The sequence below is a fragment of the Neofelis nebulosa genome, chromosome 10, assembly GCF_028018385.1.
Source record: "Neofelis nebulosa isolate mNeoNeb1 chromosome 10, mNeoNeb1.pri, whole genome shotgun sequence".
Classification (NCBI taxonomy): Eukaryota; Metazoa; Chordata; class Mammalia; order Carnivora; family Felidae; genus Neofelis; species Neofelis nebulosa.
The window spans coordinates 61,010,728-61,023,292 of NC_080791.1; the positions used below are offsets into that span (position 1 = coordinate 61,010,728).

Consider the following 12,565-nt stretch of genomic DNA (forward strand, 5'->3'; position numbering starts at 1 on the left):
CTCATTGTTACGACAGAGTGATGACTCTGAGCTCCTCACATGAAAAACCGGAAACTGGACCTCAGGTTTATTGTTTTTAAAACCAGATCAAGGAAATTCTCATGTTTTTAGCTTAATGTTTTAATAAGCATTGTCCTTCTCTAAATATTAAATTTAGTCAAATATATTTTCCTTATCAATCTAGATTATCACATGATTTATTCCTTATATTCACTATATTACATATATACTATATTCACTATATTTCATATATACTATATTCACTATGTTACATATATACCATATTCACTATATTACATGTATACTATATTCACTTGTATATACTACATGTATATAAATCACTGTGTGATTTTTGCATGTAAAACATCTTTGATGCTTGAATTAAATGCACGAAAAGGAGGAAATCATTTGTTATTCCAGACTGATGTAGAAAAATATTTGATTAAATTTAATACTGATTATGTATTTTCATAAAAATCCAATAAGATCATGGACTGTGTGTGTATGTGTGTGCACACACAATTACTGGATTATATTTGATGATATTTTGTTTTGGATTAAATCAATTTTAAAGGATATTTTGGTCTTTAATATTTATTTTCTGTGATGTCATTTTCTGGTTATGGAATACAGGTTACACTTGCCTCATAAAAATCATTAAGAAGTGATCCTTTTTATATTCTCTAGAAACACAGGTGTAGCATTTCTGTTATTTTCTTTTCTGTTTTGAGCTATTCATTAAAGATGCCTTCTGGCTCTGGGGTTTTCTCTCTATAAAACTTTCAAATAGGGGTTTCAAGAAAGACATAAATTCCTGATAATCTGCAGAACATTAGTTTCAGATGGAAATTTCTCAGCCATTGTCTCTCAAATATTGGTTCTGTGACATTCTCTTTTCTCATGTATCTTCACCATATCTTGGAATCTTTGACTGTCTCACATGTCAATTATTCTCTGTTATGTATGTCTGTTTTCATTGTAATATTTTTTTCCTTTTGGTGTCACACTTTAGGTATTTGCAGAAGGTTATTTCAATGAATGCTTGATCAAGATACCAAATAAAGTGCCTTGAGGAAAGAAGTTATGATTTCTCTTTCCCACTGCTCTGAACCTGGTGTCTATATTATGTCTCAATAAAGTGATTCAGAAAAGAAAATGCTACCCAAGAGCCAATAAGATGGGGTTAAGAAATGCTCAGTATTAGGATATAAAATTCAAATACTTTCCCATCTAATAACTGGTTTTCATTAACTTGCACATCTTAAGCCACACCACTCTCCATTGTCAGTTTTCACACATCCTCTACATGGGCTCTTTGAATCAGGTTCAATGAAGATCTTGTGTTTCTGTGAATATACCATGTGTTAGGAAAATGAAAGCTTCCCAGATTTCCCAACACAAGCACATACAGATGTGTGCGCGCGCACACACACACACACACACACACACACTATTATCCTAATTCTACTTATAATATTAATTAATAGCAAGGAAATTTTAAGTCTGGATGATATTAAATTAGACAACAAATCTATCAGCCCTTCTACTTAAATACACTAAATATTTTTCTTTGGTAAAGAACCTCACTGTGAAATGAGGCATTGCGCCATTTACTCCCCCCATCAGCTCAGTCAACAAAGTCTATAAAATTTTATTTCAGAGAAAGATGAGTGTGACTATTGGATTATATGGTAAAGATTTGTGATAAATAATGAGATTGAGATTTGGGAGAATGGTGTAGCCTGGAAAACTGGGACTATGGAATTAGTGATTAATCTTCAAGAGGAAAGAGTGAATAGTGCAACTCATCATTTAAACTAAATTATCATTGAGTTAGATGCAGGTGAAAAGAAATTGAAAAATATCATTAAGCAGATTATCAACTGTTTTTTAATTCATACTATCCCTAGATATTTCACCTTTCCAGAAAAAAACAATTTTATTAATATTTTATGACTAATAAAATATCAAGAGAGCAGAATCCCAAAAGCCAAACTTATCTGATACAATGTATATTTTAGAATGCCAACATGTTAATATATGAAATGCAACTTTTCTAAACTGGATGCATACCTCCCAAAGGGAAGACAGTTTTCCTTCTGATAATAAATATATATGTAAATCCAAATTGTGGTTAAAAGGCACTCTAATACTCATTAGATCACATCCAGACAAATTAGCCTTATGACTTAATTATTTGATAGCTACAAAATTTGATGTACCCTTTGAAGAGTCTTTGAAAGAAGTTTCATCTCAGGGCACAAAATAAAGGATCACAGAAATGGTAGCCTGGCAGAATACTAAGAATAATTAATTTAATAGCAATTATATATCAAAGGAACAGGCAGTAAATTTTTGATTATCTGTTATTGAGTATTCAATATGTTCTAAATGCTATATATGTTAACTCATTGAACATTTAGAAAAAACATAGGAGATAGAAAAAAATATTACGAACTCCTTGTATACATAAGGAAACAGGGGCAAAAATGGCTAAGTAATGTCCCCTAGGTTACATAGTCCGTAAGTGCTGGAACTGGTATTCAAAGATAAGGACCTCTGGATCTCCAATCCATGACCTTTCCGGTCATGGTTCTGGAGCCTGTGCTCTTTGCCTTTATGTCACCTTGAGACTTACACACAGAATATTGATTTTTAGTTTAGTTTTGTTGCCCCTTTTTTCTTCCACCTGCCTCCTGCTTAAAACAGGGGTTTTCAATGTTGGCACTATTGACATTGGACATTCTTTGTTTTTAAAGCCTGTCCTGCTCATCGAAGGATGTTTTGAAGCATCCCCTAGCATCTACAAGCTAGATATCATTAACATTTCCACAGTTTTGACCCCTAAAAAATCCCCCAGACATTGTCAAATATTCCCTGTTAGGAAAAAATTCCTTCTTGTTGAGAATTACTCCCTTAAATCAATGATTCTCTCAACTTCCATTCTCAAACTGAATTCTGCAGAATACAAATTTCAGATCTTAATAAGTGCTGTCTGGATAAAATGTGTCTGGAGAAGGCTGGGTTAAACTATGTTAAATAGGTTTTGTCAGTGCTGGATTTCTCTGAAATATTGGCATACAATATAAATGTTTACATGCAATGGTATTACAATGTACAGGGTTCCTTAGGCTGTTTGCTTTTTTAAAAAATATATATTTAACATAAAAAAAGGGGGGTGCCTGGGTGGCTCAGTCTATTAAGCATCCAAACCTTGCTTTAGGCTCCGGTCATGATCTCACAGTTCGTGAGTTCGAACCCCGTGTTGGGTTCTGCGCAGACAGTGCAGAGCCTGCTGAGGATTCTCTATCTCTCCCCCTCTCTCTGCCCCTCCCATTCTCGTTCTCTTAAAATAAATAAATAAACTTAATTATATATGTATATAGGTATATATATGATATATAACATTGTATAATTATATTTGACATGACATTTTCTGTAACATGTTGATTACACATTACAATATATTAATGATTAATATATTGTAATATGACTTTCATTGTAGTGATAGTATCCCTATCACATCACATAATTATGATCCCTTTTGTGTAGTTGAAATAATTAAGATCTAGTCTTTTCAGCAAGTTTGATGATTGTGATACAATATTGTTGTCTATATTCACTCTACTGTGCATTAAGACCTATAGATCCTATTTACTCTAATAACAGGTTTGTATCCTTAAATATTATCTATCCTATCCACACCCTCCTCCTCTCCCAGCCCCTGGTAACCAACATTTTACTATGTGCCGTTTGCCCCAAGCGTAATTGACTGAGGCTTATTTTATTTATTTGTTTGATCATTCATTCTATTCATATAGAGGTTTATTGTACATTTTAGGAAAATCTTATATAGGCACTAACATTTTAGAGCAGTAAGATACCAAAAAATCAGATTTTGGAAAAGTGGAATCTCATGGGGCAGTATAAAGAATATATTTGGAGGCAGCTACGGCATCCCTAAAAACCAGCATGAAGTCATGTTGCCCTCCATTGAGATTTTATTGGAAATTACTTGAATTGATCTGACATTGAAGATAATGGGAACAAAATGATGTATTCTGAGAGGTAGTTTACTCTGTGAATAGAGAAATGTTGGTAGATACATTATGAGTTATGATCAAAAGAAAAACCAAATCGGTCTCAGGTGATGGCACCTGCGTAACTGAGGTGACTTTCCTAGTAGTGAAGGTGAACAGCAGTGGAAATTGGGCAAACCCATCCTCTACTCTCATGTCTACTGCTCGTGTAATTTTGGAATGAACAGATAAAACTCTTTTTACAATAGGACCTTCATTTCTTTGCTAGATAGTGAGGACATAGGTGTGTAGCTCTTTTTGTATTCTACCACACTTTCGTCTTTACCATTTAATATAATAGCTCAGGATTGTTCAGAGGCAGATTTGTGGGCCAGAGTAAATAGGACATTTTGCTGGATGAAGAGAGTAGGATGTCTACCCTTCTATCGGATTGCTGGTAAAAGCGTTAAGTATTATGGACTGCCGTATATGAATCTCATAGCTCTTTATTGTTTATAATAAATTTACACTCTACACACAAGTTTTCGCACTCCTCACAGCTGCTCAACAAAGTGGGTTTCAAAGTGGGAGGACTACTGTGATTTTCCCACCATTCAACAACTGGTAACTGCTGTCTCTGGTTATTCAAAGCACAGGCTTTTTTAAGTACATTATTCTGACCAAGTCCATTGCTTTTCCCCATCAGATTATCCCAGGGACACTGCTCAATTGCTGCCATATCTGGACTCCCAGTTTGGGAATTTGGCACAATCATCTCCCTTCTCCGAGCAGGAACAAAAGCTCCAGTGACATTTATCCTCCCTGAAGGTTGCATTAAGAAAAGAAATTGGCCCTGAGAGGATGGCTAGTGAAGAAAGGGAGTGCAGCTTGGAGTAGTCAAAGCCCAGAAGTGTAGTGCTAATAAAGCGCTTCGCTGGACAGAGTCAAAGATGCTGAAAGCAAACCTGTTGTCTTGGGTCTGGAGTTGCTGAAGGAGAAATGGATGCCTCACCCCAGACATCTATGCTTCCTTGAAGAACTATCTCCCTTCAGATCCATTGTGTTTTTTATTCTTCTCTTATGTCCATATTCAGTGGCTTGGTCTATCTGCAACAAGTCCGCAGGTCTGGCAGACTGGAGCCCAGCAAATCTGTAACAGGGTGAATGGCTGTTTACACTTGAAGATTTAGGTATGACTAAAGTAAGGCTTCTGAAGTGAGAGAAATGGGCAGGAGATTAGTACCTAATGTATTTGAAGAATCCAGGAAGTAGGAGAGCAAGTCAAGAGGTAAGACTGGCCATTGTACGTGTGAATTCACAGTTTTAGGATAGGTCAGAGGTACAGAGTATCATTTCCCCAAAATGAGCCAGAGTATCATCCTCAAGGCTGCTCAGAAGAGCCCTGGGACTGTAAACTCATCTGTAGGTGTAGAGAATGCACATAATGGGAACCCATGTACTGAAATCTCTGTTCTCTGAAAAACTGATATTAACTAAAAATTATGTTAAAATGATGATGATAATGCTCATGGTGGTTTGTGTATCTCTTCTATCTTATTCTCACATATATCTTACACAATTAACAATATTATGAGCTAAAAAAATGAATTAGGCAAAATAATTCTCAAGAGAAACCCTGAGGAGTAATATCTTTATAAGTGGTAACTTGGGTACCCTTGGTCACACCTGCCTTTGGGTCACTGTTATATTTGGCTGATATGCTTAAGATTGTCACTACTTCAGCACCTCCCTTAACATTTTGCTTCACTTAGCCCAAAGTATCTCCCAAAGGTCTTAACACTTTTTCTTCACTTAAGCTCAAAGGTCTCAGATTCTGTGCCAAGCATTTTAGATACATTTTCTTGAGTACTTTCTGAAGTAAGGCAATACAGTTCCTGGTTTTTTGTTTTGTTTTGTGCTCAAAGAAGTTTAGTAATGTGTCCAAAGTGATAGAGGTAGTGAATGACAGCTGTCATCAGTCTTCTTCTGACTCTAGAGGAGTAGCTACTTGAGAACAGGGTGCCTGTACCTACATCCAATAGACCCATTTATGGAAGATGGATTATGAATATCTGAAGTGAAAGGAGTCTTTAAAATGAGGCAGTAGGAGAAAGTGATCTAAGAGGGAGGACTTGGCATACTTGGGCAGGATGAAGTCTCTGAGGATATTGAAAGATTTAACGGAAGGTATAAAGGAAGAATAAAATAAGTGTGCACAAATGCCAGGGTGATGACAATTATTGTTTAAGTGATGTTAAAGGAGACCAGGAGAAGACTGTAACATGATGAGCTAGGACAATGAGGGAAGTATATTAAGACTAGTCACCTAATATGTTATAAATAGAATAATATATAAATCACAAGATGAGGATATGTAAAGCAGTTCTGCTCTTCATTGTTATCTTTCTGAAAATGGAAGGAAGATGGTTTCAGAGTGGAAAAGCTCCTGTGATCACTGTAGGTGGTTAGGGAATTACTTACTTTTATTAAGTCTGTCAGAGAAAACTATGAACTGTAATTGTATTAGTGGAACAAGATATGTTGGGGGCCACGTGAAGTTTGGAGGAAGTTTGACATCAGATATGCTAAGTGAAAAAAGTATTTTTGATGTTTAGTGCCTAAAGTAACTGGAATTGGGTGGCCATCATGTTGCTAAGTAATCAGTCTTTAGGGTTCCTAGTAGAATACCTCATCTTCTCCAGTTCCTGATAAACTCTGCTTCCTATGTTCCCTACAGCACATTCCATCTACTGGGTACCTGAGCCCTGAGCACTAAAGCTCTTTCACTCTTCTTATAACATGCCATGTGTTCTTTTTTGGTTATTGCTAGTTTTATTTTTTTTAAGAAATGTTTTCTCTGTCTCCTTGCTCCATTAGCTATCCTTCCAAATTTTCTAGGAATAATTTCCCTTTTGACAACTCTCTATGGAACCCAATATACCACTAGCCCCTGGACACACATGCTTCAGATTTATCCTAAAAAAACTGAATTATTCTTACCTGCTAGTTTCACAAACTATTCCTGAGGTCCTCCTGAATTTTTGCTTTTTGTTTGTTTCAATAGATGAAACCAAAATCTACCAAATAAGTCATTCCTACCATATGATCATGAACCAGTATTTTTTTCTCTATATACAACATTTATATCCATTTATCCTTTATTATCTCACATTTTACTTTCATCCACTTAAAAAAATACTACAATAGCCTTCAAAATGATTTCCATGCCTTCTCTTTTGCCAAACTTTAGTCCATTCTTTACATTGGTTCTAGTTTGACAGCAATATAATATAGGTCTGTTTACAATATATTGTTTACTTTTTATTAAAATGACTATCTTGCATCTTCTAAGATGAAGAGGGAGTTCTTTATATTTATACATAAGTTCATTCAGAAATTCTGGTCTATTTTTTTTTTCAAGCTCTTTTTTTTCAATATATGAAATTTACTGTCAAATTGGTTTCCATACAACACCCAGTGCTTATCCCAAAAGGTGCCCTCCTCAATACAATTCTGGCCTATTTCTATTCATTCTGCACCTCAATACCATCTGAAGAGCCACCCTATCCTAGTTTTGCCGAATTATATTCATTTGCACTCAGACTTGTAATATATTCCTGCACTTGTCTGGGAGTCAATCAGCACAGAATGCCCAATACAGCCCTTTGTTCCCATCCAGCTCATATTTGTCATTTGAGACCTAATTCAAGAATCACCTTCAATAAATCTTCCCTCACATATTTGGGTCAGGTTTCTTTCCTCTTACTGTGTTTTTTTAGGCCTTATATTAAATTACTTCTTTAATTTTAGCTTTATTTTCTAGGTTATAAGTATTTGAAAGCAGTTTTTATATATTTCTATATATTATAGCACTGCCAATTTTCCTTTTATAAACTATGTTCTCAATAAATATACAGTGATGAAAGAATAAATTAACTGGCAAAATAATAAATACAAGTAGTAATTATACACAGTGACCAAAGGAATGATTGGAAAGAGTCCATAGAGTGCAGCATGCGTCAGAGCATTGCTGTTTCTTGCAATATTGACTGTACCCGAATTGTTCCAGGTTCTCATCTTCCCACTTAGACTGAAGACACCTCCATCACCACAATGTCTGTCTTCAATAGCTCTGCCCTGTACCCTCGCTTTCTCCTGACAGGCCTCTCAGGCCTTGAAAGCAGATACAGCTTGATTTCCATCCCCATCTTCTTGGTGTATGCCACCTCAATTGCAGGAAACATCACCATCCTACTTATCATCAGAACTGAGCCTTCCCTCCACCAACCAATGTACTACTTTCTATCAATGCTGGCACTTACTGACCTGGGCCTATCTACTACAACCTTGCCTACGATGTTCAGCATTTTCTGGTTCCATGCCCGGGAGATCTCTTTTAATGCCTGTCTGGTCCAGATGTACTTCATTCATGTTTTCTCAATTATTGAGTCAGCTGTGCTGTTGGCCATGGCCTTTGACCGCTTTGTAGCAATCCGAGAGCCCCTGCGCTATGTGGCCATTCTAACCAATGGTGTGATCACTGGGATTGGGCTGGCAATTGCTGGAAGGGCCTTGGCTCTGGTCTTTCCGGCTTCCTTTCTCCTAAAGAGGCTTCAATATCGTTCTGTCAATATTCTCTCTTACCCATTCTGCCTGCACCAGGACCTTATAAAGACAACTGTATCCAGCCGTCGGGTCAGCAGCATCTATGGCCTCATGGTGGTCATCTGCTCCATGGGACTTGATTCAGTGCTCCTTCTCCTCTCCTATATCCTCATCCTTGGCACAGTATTGAATATAGCCTCCAAGATGGAGAGGGTGAAAGCCCTCAACACCTGCATCTCCCACATCTGTGCTGTGCTCACTTTCTATACACCAATGATTGGGCTATCTATGATCCATCGCTATGGGCAGAATGTGTCCCCAATTGTCCATGTGCTCATGGCCAATGTCTACTTGCTGGTCCCACCCCTCATGAACCCCATTGTCTACAGTGTCAAGACCAAGCAGATTCGGGATAGAATCCTCAAGAAATTCAAGCAACAGAAATTTTAGGTGAAAGAGACTCTAAAATATAACTTCCTTCCCAGTCCTTTTATATTTATGAATGCATTTCATATTAACGTAGAATTTTGAATTTAAATATTACTAATAACATTTTGCTTTTAAGATAGTAGATATAAACCTCAATAATAGTAAGCTCTGTTGAACACCTGAAACTACATAACACTGTATGTTAACTACACTGGAATTACAAAAAAAAAAAAAAAGTTAAGGCCTTTGGGAGGTGATGAGGTCATGAAGGTGGAGCCCCCATAAGTGGGATTAGTGGTCTCATAAAAGGGCTACAGAACTCCATTGCCCCTTCAGCCGTGTGAGGGCACAGTGAAAGGAGGGCCATCTATGAACCAGGATGTGGGCTTTCACCAGACACCAAATCTGTAGGCACCTTTATCTTGGACTAACAGCCTTCAGAACTGAGACATAAATGCTTGTTGTTTAGAAAAATATATATGCAAATCCTGCATTTTCAGCATAGAGAATAAAGGCATGGTTTTGTTTTGTATGTATGTTGACATACTAGGGAATATGGTCACTAAACCCAGGTTAAGCTATTCTTAGCAGGAGTATATAACTTATCTTTTAATAACTAGCAATAAATGTGAAACTAAGAGTCATCAAATCAACAATCTAATGAAGTTGTTTATTATATCTTGGGAAGGTCCTCCATTTCTGAAGAAAATTTAGCTTTCAAGATGGCTTTTGATCCGTCAGTTACTGAAAGAGAGCTATTAAAGTCTCAAAATATCATAGTGGATTTGTCTATTTCTCCTTGTCATTCTATCATTTTTATCCTGAGTATTTTGATTCTCTGTTGTTAGGTGCATAGACATTAAGATTTGTTATGTCTTTTGGAAATCACTTTATCAAAATATAATGAGTTTTATTTATCCTTGATAATTTTTCTCATTTTAAAGTATGTCTTTTATGAAATTAATATAGCTTCTCTAGCTTTCTTTTGATTAGTGTTAGCATGGTATATCTTTCTCTATTCCATAAATGTATAATTTGCTAAGTATGTCTTTTAATATTAACAACTTTCTAAGATATGTCACATACCATACAATTCATCCATTTAAAGTACACAGTTCAGGGGCGCCTGGGTGGCGCAGTCGGTTAAGCGTCCGACTTCAGCCAGGTCACGATCTCACGGTCCGTGAGTTCGAGCCCCGCGTCAGGCTCTGGGCTGATGGCTCGGAGCCTGGAGCCTGTTTCCGATTCTGTGTCTCCCTCTCTCTCTGCCCCTCCCCCGTTCATGCTCTGTCTCTCTCTGTCCCAAAAATAAATTAAAAATGTTGAAAAAAAAATTAAAGTACACAGTTCAATGTGTACTTTTATAAATTTTAAAATATACTTAAAGGTATATGTAACCATCAAAGCAGTCAATTTTTCTCATCTCAAAAAGAAATTTCATACTCTGCAGCTATCACTTCCATCCCATGTCCTCCATGGAGTAACTACTAATGTACTTTCTGGCTCAGTACAGTTCCATATTCTGCACTTGCCTATAAATGTAATAATGTAGTATGTGGTATTTTGTGGTTGATTTCTTTCACTTAGCATAATGATGTAACATATATCGGAACTTCAGTACTTTTTATGGTTGAATCATATTTCATTTTATGTTGTTATATAAATGGGTAAAGGATAGCCCTTGCACACAGCATGTAGGACTTTGAGCTCAAGCCCACTGGCACCAGATAAAAGAAATATTTACACATCCAAATGTTTTAAATACATCCCAAATAAATACAATTATAACCATATAGAGACTTCTTGATTTGCATATTTCACAAAACTGTGTTTGATTTCTGCTAGCTGTACATAAGACAAAGTCTAGGGCTATAAAAGACTTTGAACTACTTCTGGTTCAGACACTACCTACCATGTCGCTGAAAAATATTATCAAGAAACACGTGTCCTCTCTCCAGTTGCCCTGTATCCCAGGAGTTCCTTTGCCCTTTTCTCCTTGGGGTGGTGGCCTTGACAACCACCCCTGGAAGATCTCCTGCTGTGTGGGACTTCCTCTACCAACAACCTGTCCAAGTTCTGTCGGAGAAACCTCACTGTATCACTGACATCTCATAGTCAAGGCTTTTCCTTAGTCACTCCCCAGATCCTCAAACTCACTACAATGTATATCATACATTTTTTGTTTACCATTCAGACAGTTGATGAACAGTTTGTTGCCACCTTCTGGTTATTATGAAAATACATTCATATATATATATATACATATATATATATATATATATATATACATATATATATATATATATATTACATATTTTTGTGTGGTCACAGAACATTGTGTTATTTCTATCATTTTGAATGTATGAATATATATATATATAAAATATATATAATATATTTATATATAAATTATATTATATAGTATTATATATTATATATTACATATAATATATATTATATATATTATATATTATATTATATATAATATATAATATATAAAAATTATATTATATATTATATCAATATATATTTATATTATTAATATATTAATATTTATTAATTAAATTAACCAACAAAACTAATAAATTAATAAATTTATTAATAAATTAATTATTTATTAATTAATAATTAATATATTAATTAATAATTTATATATGTATATATAGACTTCCATCTCCTTGTTGGATCTTCTGTCCAGTTGGTTGTTCTGTTCATCATTGATAGTGAGAAAGTGGGGTATTAAAATCTTAAGCTTCTTTTTATTCCTCCCTTCATTTCTGCCAATTTTTGCTTCATATATGTTGCTGATCTGTTATTATGTATGTATATGCCTATCATTGTTAGACTTTCCTGGTGGATTGATCCCTTTTATCATTATAAAATGGACCTCTTTACTTATAATATAGTATCTTTTTTTACTATATTATAGTATATAGTATAGTCTACTGTACTATATACTATTTGGTTTGATTTTTTGTTTTTTGCTTTGGTTTCAAAGTCTATTTTTTTTCTGATGTAGTATAGCCAGCTTTGTTGTAGTTGCTATTTGCATATTTTGTTTTCCATTCTTTTACTTTCAATCCATTTGTATATGTCCCCTACAGAAAGCACATGGTTGGGGCGCCTGGGTGGCGCAGTCGGTTAAGCATCCGACTTCAGCCAGGTCACGATCTCGCGGTCCGTGAGTTCGAGCCCCGCGTCGGGCTCTGGGCTGATGGCTCGGAGCCTGGAGCCTGTTTCCGATTCTGTGCCTCCCTCTCTCTCTGCCCCTCCCCCGTTCATGCTCTGTCTCTCTCTGTCCCAAAAATAAATAAAAAACGTTGAAAAAAAATTTAAAAAAAAAAAAAAAAAAAAAAAAAAAAAAGAAAGCACATGGTTGGCTCATGTTTTATTATCTAGTCTGACAAACTGCTTTTTGATTGAAATGCTCAATCCATTTTCCATTACATTCAATGGTAATATTGAGAATGGTAAGGTGGATTTACATCTGCCATTTAATTTTTTGTTTTCAG

The 12,565-nt window shown here is 35.6% G+C and overlaps 1 protein-coding gene across 1 annotated transcript; it reads left to right on the forward strand.

The window, feature by feature from the left end:
• The first annotated feature begins 8,101 nt into the window (after positions 1-8,101).
• Positions 8,102-9,074, forward strand: LOC131488603 (olfactory receptor 51G2-like). Its single transcript, XM_058690464.1, has one exon. The coding sequence runs from the start codon at positions 8,133-8,135 to the stop codon at positions 9,072-9,074; it is 942 nt and encodes a 313-aa protein (XP_058546447.1). The 5' UTR covers positions 8,102-8,132.
• The last annotated feature ends 3,491 nt before the right edge of the window (positions 9,075-12,565 follow it).

What these genes read in the sequence shown, in the direction of transcription:
- LOC131488603 (XM_058690464.1), top strand. Translation starts at nt 8,133, where the DNA reads ATGTCTGTCTTCAATAGCTCTGCCCTGTACCCTCGCTTTCTCCTGACA.